Consider the following 12,435-nt stretch of genomic DNA (forward strand, 5'->3'; position numbering starts at 1 on the left):
GGCTGCAGTGACCCTTAGTGTGTGTTGTGGAAGGGTACGCTAAGTGTTTGGTCATTTGTGGTCCTGATATTTTTCTTAATGTGATCTCCTCACCTCCAGATATACTCCTGCTCTATAAAGCTAGGAGGAAGGAGAGGCAGCTTAACATTTCTCTTCTCTCAGACCCTTTGCTCCAAGGCAATGTTCCTGAGACATTTTGCTATGCCCTCTGCATCTGACACAAGTTGAGTCCTGAGCAGTCAGCTTGAAGCATGACTCTTCTAACAGAAACTTCAGTTGGCCCTTCCTTCTCTTATGGTAAAGAACAAATACATACTCATTTGGGTACTTTTCTGGGGTTCTACTGTGCTGGTGTGGTGTCATAGACGACCAAGCTTGGCAGGTTCTTCCTGTGACAGTGGTGAAGTATGTGCCTCGATAACTCTGTCCATTACCGTGGTAGCACTCCTGCACAGAAGGCCCTGTCTCAGTCGGTGCTGAAATCAAAACAGAAAAAATTAAGCTGAGTATTTCTTAGGACAGTGAAACAGGTAAAGCCATTTATAACAGAAAACAGACAGGAGTCTCTGAGAATTATGACCGTTCTCATTTCTTTATTTGTAGGCAAATGGAAATGAGAAACAAACACCAAAACAACAGATTCCTACCATTCTAGAAGTGTAGTAAGTTCTTAGAAATATTTCACCTAAAAGTTTAGAGAAAAACAACAGATCAGAGTGATTCTCATGGGAAACTGCACTCACATGCAAACTGGTCTTTAGGGATCTCTACTGAATGTTCATGGTGACCATGGGGCATGAGAGAACAAAGGGCAATGTATTTGGTGGTGCAGGCTGTTGGTGGTGACTGGCTGTCGAGGGCAGAGGTGGGGACAGACATGGAAACCTTGCATGCTTCCCTAGACCATTGATCACAAGAGCCAAGGCCTTCAGCTTCTTGGCGATTGGGCAGAAAATGGTTCTGCATCTACTACTGCAGGCAAAAACACTATGCTTCTTAGTGGTGGGTGGAGGCCAAAAGCTTATCCCATTGGAGGAGAGATGGAACTTTCTTGTGCCCCACATCCTGCATTGCAATAAAGCAGAAGTCTCCTACTCTTTGTCTCCAGACACCCCACAGGTAAAAGTTTCATCAGAACGAGGTGCAAGAACACTGAGAAATCACTGTCTTCAAAGCCTAGGGGTGCAGAACCTGCCTAGGACTGAGGAAGGCCTGAAATATAGAGCATTGGGAGCTCATGTACCGCTCCACAGACTCAGGGCATTATGGAATTATTCCAACCTTGTTAGCTTTCTCGAGATTTATAGGCTTGAGAGTCATGTTTCTCAGAATCTGCAATGCTAAAGATTGCACTGGATGCTGTCTATTTTATGATATCTTGGAGAAGCTTACTGGCTTGGAAAAAGTCATTCATATGACAGCATGTTTCCTTAGGAATTTTGGGCTCCAAACAGCATCCCTATCTGCCACTAACATGTCAAGCACCACTGGATCTGCTGGGTCACATGGCCCAAGTGGCAGAGCAGCTTGCACAGCAGCCTGATTCTGTTGCAGAGCCTTCTCTTGTTCTCGACTTCACTCAAAACTGGCAGCCTTTCAGGTCACTAAATAAATGGACCAGAGTAACAGACCCAAATGAGGAAGGTGTTGCCTCCAAAATCCAAGTAGGCCCACTAGGCATTGTACCTCTTTCTTGGTTGTAGGAGGGGCCAAATTCAGCAACTTATGCTTCACCTTAGAAGGAGTAGCTCCATAGGCCTTACACCTCTGAACCGCTAGAAATTTTACTGAGGTAGAAGGTCCCTAAATTTTAGTCAGATTTATTTCCTATCCTCTGGCATCAAATGTCTCACCAATAAGTACAATGTGTTTACTACTTCTTGCTCACTGGATCCAATCAGCATAATATCATCAATGTAATGGACCAGTGTGATATCTTGCAGAAGTGAAAAGTGATTAAGGTCTCTTGAATAAGATTATGACACAAAGCTGGAGATTTGTTATACCCTTGAGGTAGGACAGTAAAGATATATTATTGGCCTTGTCAGCTGAAGATCAATTGCTTCTGATGGGCCTTATGGACAGGAATGGAGAAAAAGGCATTTGCCAAGTCAATGGCCGCATATTAGGTACAAGAACATGTGTTAATTTGCTCAAGCAATGAAAGCACATCTGGTAGAGCAGCTGCAATTGGAGTCACCACTAGGTTAAGCTTACAATAACCCACTGTCATTCTCCAAGATCCATCTGTCTTCTGCACAGGCCAAATGGAGGAGTTGAACAGGGATGTGGTAGAATCACCACCCCCTCATCTTTCAAGTTCTTGACGGTGATATCAATCTCTGCAATCCCTCCAGGGATATAATATTGTTTTTGATTTACTATTTTTCTAGGTAGAGGCAACTCTAATGGCTTCAATTTGGCCTTTCCCATCCATAACAGCCCTCACCCTACCAGTAAGGGAGCCAATGTGGGGTTTCTGCCAGCTGCTAAGTATGTCTATGCCAATTAGGCAGTTTGGCACTGGGGAAATGACCACAGGATAAGTCCAGGTACTAACTGGACCCAGTGTAAGTCAGACATGAACTAAAATGCCATTAATTACCTGACCTCCATATGCCCCTACTTTAACTGGAGGACCACAATGATGTTTTGTGTTTTCTGGGATCAACATCAGCTCAGAGCCAGTTTTCAGTAGTTTCCAAAATGTCTGATTATTTCCCTGTCCCCAGTGCACAGTTACCCTGGTAAAAGGCCAGAGGTGTCCCTGGGGAAGGATGGGAGAAAGATAAACACCATAAATTGTTGGTAGCTTAGTAGGGTGCTTCCTTAAGGGGACCCAGCCTCCCCTTTATTCAAGGGCTTCTGGGTCTGTAAACTGGCTCGAGTCTGGAAATTGATTGAGGGGCCATGATTCTGTGTCTTAATAATTCAGATTAGTCTTTTGTCCATTCTACCTGGTAGTTTTCTGTTTATGTAAATTAAGTAGGAATGCAGTAGGCTTTCTATCAATTTCACTTCTAGGAACATTGTGATTAATTAGCCAGTGCCAGAGCTCTACACGAGTCAGACTATTCTGATTGTTGCTTTGCCTCTGCTGTGCATTATGGTAGCTATACCCAGCATTCCTCTGATGGGTCAGTGTTGCCACTTGGTCCCTGGCCCTCAGGATCCAATTATTCCCATTGTATTTAAATTTTGTAGTTGAGTGACTGGGGTTCCCACTGTTAGATCTGACATACAGAGAAGAGCAATTACAGGGCTCTTGAAAAATGCAGGTGCTACCCTCACAAATCTATTTCACAAAGCATTGGTCAAGGGTATATCTTCTGGACCCTCCCAGCTGGGATGAGTAGGTCTAAAGTGACTAATCCAACACCACCATCCTAATCTCCCTAAGCCTTTGGACCCCTTCCTCTACATTAAACTAAGGGAGATCAGGCATTTCCAGCTCACTCACAGTGGGCCATCTTTTAATCTATATTTCGGGTAATCAAGCAAATAAACTATTAGAACCTTTTTTAAGTCCCCAAGCTGCAACATTAAATGCAGAATCCCTACTTAGTAGGCCCACATTAATAAATTCAGCCTGATCCAACTCTATGTTACTTCCACCATTATCCCAGACCCTTAATATCCATTCCCATGCCTGTTCTCCATATTTCTGCTTATATAAATTAGAAAACTCAAGCAATTCTTTTACAGTGTAATGCATCTCCTCATGGGTCACACTCTGAACCTCACCTCTTGGGCCCATCAGGACTTTAGTCTAGTTGTAGGTCTAGAAGCAAACAAGGGCATTGGAGGTGCCTCCTAAGGAGAATCAACACTACCTTGCCTGGCAACTGCCTCAGGGGAGGCCGTCACTGTTGCCTCAAGCAGCGCAGGGTTCATATCCTCAGACAAAGGTGGAAAGGCTAATGGCAGCATGGGTCAGGGAGGGGATGTTGCCAGTACTGAGGATGGGGAAGCTGTTTCTTTTCGCAAAAAAAGGTTAATCAAAGTTCATAAATTCAGTGTCCTCAGTTTCATCAGGGTCCTCTCACATGTCCCCATTCCAAGTTACAGGGTTCCATTCTTTTCTATTCAATGCCCTCACTTTAACAGTAGACACCTGGCAGGGCTGGGCATGCACCTTTCATTGCAGGTTAGCTACTCGCATGATAAGAGCTTGCGTCTGTTTTACTACAATTTCAACTCTTTCTCTACAGGAGTTAAGACTCTCGCTCAGGGCAATCTTAGCAGATGTGTGGCTCAGTATCTGCTTCTGAAGCCAGGAGACAGAATCCCTGAGTTTATCATTTTCTTTCATCACTTTCTCCAGTGAACTTAGGACCAACCAACTTCATTATGCTCCTTAGTTCTCCACATATAGTCAAAGGTATTATGCATAGAGTCACTAAACTCCTTCCCTCATGAGTGGTGAATCAGGAGTGTCAAATGCATTTATTTTGCCTAACTCTTTAAATGGTTCATGCCAAGGACTATCAGTGTTCTCCATACTATTAGAAGTAGAGTGCTTTGCATTTTTGGGTCTAATCGTATTAAGCAGTCATATCCAGAAATCCCAAAACCAATGAAAGAACTCCATCCTTAATATTCTGTTCCTCCAGAACCACTCCTGGTTCTAAAATCTATATTACTCAGGGTTCTCTAGAGGGATAGAACTAATAGGATACACACACACACACACACACACACACACACACACACACAAAGGGGACCTTATTAAGTAGTATCAACTCACAAGATTACATGGTCCCATAATAGGCCATCTGCAACCTGAGAAGCAAGGAAGCCATTCTGAGTCCCAAAGCTGAAGAACTTGGAGTCTGATGTTCAAGGGTAGAAAGAATCCAGCACAAGAGAAAGACGTAGGCTGGGAGGCTAGGCCAGTCTAGCCTTTTTACATTTTTCTGTCTGCTTTGTATTCTGGCCACGCTGCCAACTGATTAGATGGTGCCCACCCAGATTAAGGGTGGGTCTGCCTTCCCAGCCCACTTACTAAATGTTAATCTCCTTTGGCAACAACCTCACAGACACACCCAGGATCAATATTTTGCATCCTTCAATCCAATCAAGTTGACAATCCGTATTAACCATCACATAAACAATAGTAATATACTCAAATATGTATCTTAAGGATGGTTGTTCTTTATACTACCTTATTGAGGTTCTCTGAATTTCCTGAGTTTGTGTGTCGACCTCTCTAGTTAGACTGGGTAAATTTTCATGGACAATATCCTCAAATATGTTTTCTTCATTGCTTGCTCTCTCTCCCTTTCAGGGACACCAATGAGTCATAGATTTGGTCTCTTTACATAATCCCATATTTCTCAGAGGCTTTGTTCATTTTTTAAAATTCTTTTTCTTTATTTTTGTCTGATTATGTTAATTTGAAGAAACAGTACTCAAGGTCTGAGATTCTTTCCTTAACTACTTTTATTATACTAATATTTCTGATTGTGCTATGACATTCAATAGTGAGGGTTTTTTTAGCTCTACAAGAGAGGGTTGGTTCTTTCTTCAAATGGCTTGTCTTTCATCTCTTGAATCATTTTACTTCATTCCTTAGATTACTTGAAAGAGGTTTCAATTTTCTCCTGAATCTCAATGCTCTTTGTTGCCACCCAGATTCTGAATTCCATGTCTGTCATTTCAGTCATTTCCTTCTGGTTAGGAGCCATTGCTGGAGAGCTAGTGTGGTCATTTGGAGATAAGGAGACAGTTTGGCTTGCAGAGTTGCCGAATTCTTGCGCTGCTTCTTTCTCATTTGTGTGACCTGATGTTCCTTTATCTATGATATAAGTTGACTTCATTTCTGGATGTTTTCAGAGGGCCAAGGTGGTGTACAATGTCTTTATTCGTGAATTCTTGTCCATGGTTTTACGGGGGGGGGGTATATTAGCAAAGTATTTTGGATTTTGAAGATTTTGATTTTGCAAACTAACAGGTAGGCTCTTCTTCAGCCACATGGCTCCTCTGTATTTCCTCACAATTGCTTCTCTCCCACTTGAGTTCCAGCTGCAGATCTCAGCTTAGCATTCTTTGGCTGTGTACCGCAGCCCTGGGGCAACCTCAGGCTTTGTTTTGGCTCCATAGCTTGGGAGACGCAGGGGCAGGGGCATCAGGGTGCTTGCAGGGAAAACACACTAAACTTTTTTTTCCATAGGGTGGCTGGGGCCTGCTGGTGTGTGAATAAAGCACTCAGGATCTTTGTTTCTTCCCCAGTCCACAGACAGCAAGGGCAGTACCACTGCAGTGGCAGTGGCAGATGGGCTTTCAGTCGCCTCTGGGAGCTCCACCCCACAGAAACATAGAGAGCTGCCAGTGGAAATGTTCAGCTGAGTATGAGGTGCCTGTACTGTGTGCCCAAGCCAGGAAACCTGCCTGGTGAAGAGTAACAGGTGGGAGCTCACAGGGAAGAGAGACTGGAATTCTTTCCATATAACCCCTGCTGTGTGCTGGAGGCATCAGGGAAGTGACCAGGTCCCTTTGTTCCTTCTGCAGCCCAAGGGCAGTAAGGGCGGTATTGCTGCAGCTGAAATGGCAGAGGGGCTGTGGGTTGTCTCTGGGATTTCCTCCCCAGAGAAGCACAGAACACTGACTAAAGTGTTCAGGCAGGGCCAGGGTGGTTGTGCTCTGCCCATTGAGGAGTAGCCGGGGCAGGCACCAGTGCAGAAAACAGTGTGGCCACTTTTCCGTAAGGCAGCTATACTGTGCTGGAGGTCCATGAGAGTCCCGAAGCTCCTCGCTCCCTCCTGAGCCTGCACTTTAATCTCAAGAGTTTGAGATACACAGTGGTAAGGAAGAAAGTAACAATGGGTACAGCTAATGAAACCCACGAAGACAAGTCAATGCATAGAAATAATTCCAACCTGAATAAATATTTTTAAAAATCATATTTATAGAGGTTTGCAGTGATACTAAAAACAATATTACAAGTCGTTATTAAGAATAGAAGTACAATGTTTCTCGTCTTCTTTAACACCTGTGATGCAGGTGTTTGATAAGAATTCTACCTAATGGCTGCATTGCTCCTTGCCACCACTCCAGGAAGGTTTTATAGCACTCAGGCTCCTCAGGACACCTGGCAGAGCTTTGGCAGCTCTATTCCAAGCCTAGAGATTTCAGTTCCATCCTTGGCACAGAATGCTAGTGATTTTCACAGGGTGAGAGGCCAAAAGAGGCTATTAAAATGAAGACAGCCAAGCTTCCATGGAATTAGGCAACAGGACAACCTTGATCTCTTTGAGGGGTGAGGTGGGGGCCACAGGCAGATGGAGTGGATTAAAGAATGACTAGTAGAGTGGCAGCAGAAGACAAGCCTGGCTCTGAAGGCAGCAAGTCCTCCAGGGAATATGGGGTCAGGGGAGGTTCTGAAAGATGACACACTGCAGAGAGCGTGTGTTTGTATGTTGATGACAAGTATCAGTAGAAAGGCAGATGAACAGATTCTCATTCTCAGAAAGACCTGTCCTGACCTCCTGAGAGTACACAGAGCATGAGGGCAGGACAGGGAGGAGGACGCACTCTCATTGATTCATGCAAAGTCCTCGGCCAAAGTTTACCTGCTCTCCACCTCTGTGACTTTGTCCTTTCTCAATTTAAGATGCTCCAAGCTGGAAAAATGGATTATTGACCAGTAGTTGGCTGATGCAATTCTAAAGCTAATACACCAAAAAGCACTTGAGAGATGTATCAGAAGATCATAGAGAAATAGATACTTTAAGCTAATATCCATGTCTTCACCCTGCACTGTCTTCTTATTTGAACTCCCTTTTCCAGGAAGAGTTGTGCTTGGGTAAATTCTATAGCTCACAGTGTGACTTCAAAACACATAATAAATTCATAAACTGTTTCCTACAGTGAGTTAAGTTAAACTTTCTGAAGAGTGTTTTTGAAATGTAGGAGAGCAGACTACAATTGATATTCAAAAAGAGGAAACTTCCATTTATTTTCCCCTTTAACCAAGTTAACCCATAACTGTGTCGTGTTATTATGCTTCATAGCGCATCACTGCTGAGATCCCCTCTCCAGCTCATGTCGCTAGGAAATATCCCAAAACAGAATCAATTTTTTGTCTTTTTAATTTGATAATTTTTCCCCAAGGCTTTTGTTTCTTTGATTCACCTCATATGGCAAGTGGTTTTAATAGGGTTTATTTGCTGGTGAAGAAACATTAAACACATCTTTTAATAGAAAAAATACTTTTATAGGCAAATGTAGTTGTATATTGCTAGTGAAGTAACTGGATTTTATTAATGGTGTGAGAATTTCTTCCTCACTGTGGTGTGTGAATGTGTATGCATATTTGCATATGTAAAAGAAATAGTAATTTGTGAAATGGAAGATGATTCTCCACTTCTGAGTATGGCGTAAAATAAACTTGCTCTCCTCGGGCACTGAAGTACACTGGAAAGATGACACATCTACAGAAAGCATTCCTCTCCAAAAGAGCTTATAAGAGAATGTGCCCCCCAGGTTGGTTAAAACGTATGTTAATCCTATGGCAGAGAAGTTTGATTTAGCCTTTGGGTGTAGCCCACTGAGTAAGTTCATAGTGATCTATGTCCCAGTTTTCATGGGCTGAAATATAATACTCATCCCCCTGCCCCCATCTACACACACACACACACACACACACACACACACACACACACACGTAGACACCAATTTCCCCCCAAAACCTCTTTGCTTAATCTTCTCCTGCTTTGTATTTTCTTTGATACTTTGTTGAATGGCTTCCACTAAGTTCAAATGTATTTTACTCTAAAGTCAATTTGTAAAATTTTATCTGGTAATTTATATATTAAATTGAAAGCATCTACACATTGCTTATATGAAGAACTACTATGAAAACGTATGGTTCCATTTATATGAAGTGTCCAAAATAGGCAAATCTATAAAAGCAGAAAAATACATTTGTGGTTGCCAGAAGCTGCAGACGCAGGGCAACAGCTAAGGAGAGTGGAGTCCCTTTTTGGTGTATGAAAATATTTTAACATTTATTGTGATGATGGCTGCACAACTCTGAATATATTTACATCCATTGGCTTGCATGCCGTAAATGGATGAATTAGACCTCAATAAAGCTGTTTAAGAAAAACCTATTAGTGAGACCAAGGACCCCCATTTTTCTAAGAGATGGTTTAATTTTTTGTGTGTTTTTTGTCTCCCCAGCTCCCCACTTTACACTTGGCCCTTTAGAATTGCAAATATGGCTTTTTACCTCCCCTTCATCTGACTCTCCCTACAGGGCAAGTCATCTAACTATGTGCTTCAAGATGGAACTCCTGAGTTCACAGTTGATTTATAAACCAAAGAATGTCCACTACAAAACTCTCACCCTCCAGAGACTTGTCTCAAGCGACAACATCCTGTTCACAAGGGCACCAGCAGGCACCAGCTGGTGGATAAGGTGCCAAAGCTAGCATGGACCCCTGAACCATTGCTTGCTTCCTCCCCTGCCTTTTAAAAGTACCACTTTCTGCTCCAACAGTGAAGTGGTAAAACAGGACTCTTGTATTTCTTCCCCTAAGCTAGCATTGGAAGTAAATCACTTTCTTTACACCAGACTTCTCTCTTCTTAATTAGATTCTGCAAGTGGCAAATAACTAACCTGCTCTTCCGTTACACTGGGATGTGTTTAGATTATTTTTTCAAAGGTTAGAACAAAGTTGAAAAAGTGAGAAGAGCCCTAGATCTTTTTCTTGGAAATCTGGCTTAAATCCTGGTTCCTTTATTTCCTTGATTTGGGAATTTGGTCTCTGGGCAAATAACATCATTTTCCTAAGTCTAGATTTCCTTGTTTATAAAATTGGGATGAATATGCTATGCTATCTACACCATGAGCTAAATAAGCTACTGTTTGTAAAGAACTCACACTCACACTGACATGTACACACAGATATGTACGTATGTATACAAATGTGGGGACCTAACCCAAGCACTGAGTGAGTATTTGCTGAGTCACTATCTGCATACAGCATCTGGCAAATGGATGTGTGTAATTTCTCCATGGAAAGCCTTATTCAGGCCATAACAAGCAGAGAAATGCTGAGTCCCACTCCATGAACGGGTCAAGGAGCAGAATATATTCAAAGAGATATTTCATTGTTTCAACTTGAAAGTGAGGGGACCATGGCACCTGAACAGAGATGATATAAATTAATGAAACTGAGAACCAGGTGAAGAGCTTGACCATCCTTTGCGTAGTTAGCTACATTGCCTATTTTTTTCTTTCAACTAGACTGGCCATGATGTAGGCACACTCTTTTAGATTAGAAACACCACCCATTATGCCCATTCATTCCAGCACCCTGACAGTCTTCATGTGGAAATTAAACTTAGTTTTTTAAGAATTCCTCAATCTTATACAAGATTTTGAACTGGCGATTTTATGAATCAAAAATTAAATTAAATGAATTGCACATAAAGATATGGCATATGTATTTTTACTACATTGTGGGAGAAAAAATAATTATTACACAAAAACAACTATGTCTTACCTGATTTCAGAAATAACAGAAGTAGAAGAACCACTTCCTTATGTTCCATTCTGGGACTGGCCAGCAGTGCCCAGAAAGTGTGTCCCAATCCCAGGATGTTGTTGACTTACATGAGAGTAAACGCATCCACAAACCAGATAGTCGAATTAAGTTAATGATTCTCTCAGAGACCCATGCCACTGGCTCAGCAGAATTCAAACATTACCTGAATTTTTAGAAGCCCTTTTCTGAATCCAACCATCCCTCAGTCCCCTAAGAGTGGCCAGAGAAGAAGGACTCCACTGAGCTGACATTCCAGTTCAGTAAGTTGTAGGGACAGTTTTTTAAAAGAATCTGTAGGTAGGGGAGCACCAACCCATAACATACTGTAAGCCTACAGGGTTCTCTAGCCCAGTCCCTTCTAGAACCCTTCCCTGTCCACAACCAGTGATGGATTATTCCAAACGTTGTTCAGTTTCATTTGACCTAGTTTGAAAACCAAGTTCCAATAACGAATAACTATGGGAGCTTGGGGTGCTGTATTCGGTCTCTGAGTAGCTTTTCCACCTACCCAGGCCACAATCAATAATAATCACCATTGAACATCCTTGAAGCAATTCTTTTGAAATTACTTTGCATCAAAGATTGCACAAGAACTGCTTTAAGTAGAAGGACTGATGTCAGCAATCAAGGGTCCCACCAAGGGCTGCAGATAGCTCTCGACCTTCACATGGGAAGGCGTCATTGAGTTCTGACACTCTGGCAATCCTCTAGGACTCAACTTTCTGATAAGCAAATAAATGGAAAGGTGAAATTAGATAAAGACATTATTACCTCATGGGACAACTAAGCATTAGAGGTTAGTCTAAACATGCTCTTTTAGAATCTTTACTACACTACTAGCTACCATTTATTGTAGGTTTGTCTATCTGTGTCAGATACAAACAACACTATGAATTACCCACACCATGCTATAATCACCAGATTTTTCTCTGTTATTCCCATTACCATTTTATAGATCAGGACACTGAAATTTGCTTGCCCATAGTTATGTCAAAGGAAATTGGGAAAGCCAGGTTCCAATGCAAATATCTCAAATGATTACTTTTTTTTTTTTTGAGTCAGTCTCACTCTGTCTCCCACTGTGGAATATAGTGGCACAATCTCAGCTCGCTGCAACCTTCATCTATGGGTTTCAAGCGATTCTCCTGCTTCGGCTTTCCAAGTAGCTGGGATTACAGGTGTGGACCACCACGCCTGGCTATTTTTTTGTATTTTTAGTAGAGATGGGGTTTCACCATCTTGGCCAAGCTGGTCTCAAACTCCTGATTTCAAGCAATCCCCCCACCTCAGCCTCCCAAACTGTGGGGATTATAGGCATGAGCCACCGTGCCTGGCCTCAAGTGATTACTTTCAACCACTGCACTACAATTTACTACTGGGAGGAAAGAATAATAATAATAGTAATGGCTATAATTTATTGATTAATGGCTATATGCTTGGCATTGTACTCACTTTTGAAGTTTTAATTTATAATTGACACATAGTAATTGTACGTATTTATGGGGTACAGTGTGATGTTTCAATGCATGGATACACTGTATAAGGATCAAATCAGGGTGATTAGCATACTCCTCACTTCAAACATTTTTTCTTTGTGGTGAGAAGATTCAAAATTCTCTCTTCTAGTTATCTTGAAATACACAACACATAATCATGAACTATAGTCACCCTAGTGTATAATAGAACACCAGAACTTATTCTTTCTATCTAACTAGAAATTTGTACACATTGACCAACCCCTTTTCATTCTCCTCTCCCTGACTACCCTGCTCACCCTCTGGTAACCACTATTCTACTGTCTAATTCTGTGAAATCAAGATTTTACTAAGTTTTATTGAGAAATAATAATTGCATATGTTCATGGAGTACACAGATATATTTC

At 42.0% G+C, this 12,435-nt stretch overlaps 1 protein-coding gene across 1 annotated transcript in view; it reads right to left on the reverse strand.

Annotated features, from left to right (window-relative positions):
* Nucleotides 1-10,623, reverse strand: part of LOC112209507 (apolipoprotein(a)-like) — a 65,624-nt gene extending 55,001 nt beyond the window's left edge. The window contains 2 exon segments of the mRNA XM_063813641.1: nt 317-476; nt 10,512-10,623. Of these exon segments, the coding sequence (XP_063669711.1) occupies nt 317-476; nt 10,512-10,560 (209 nt within the window). The 5' untranslated portion in view covers nt 10,561-10,623.
* Nucleotides 10,624-12,435: the final 1,812 nt, after the last annotated feature.

Source organism: Pan troglodytes, chromosome 5 (assembly GCF_028858775.2).
Source record: "Pan troglodytes isolate AG18354 chromosome 5, NHGRI_mPanTro3-v2.0_pri, whole genome shotgun sequence".
Taxonomy (NCBI): Eukaryota; Metazoa; Chordata; class Mammalia; order Primates; family Hominidae; genus Pan; species Pan troglodytes.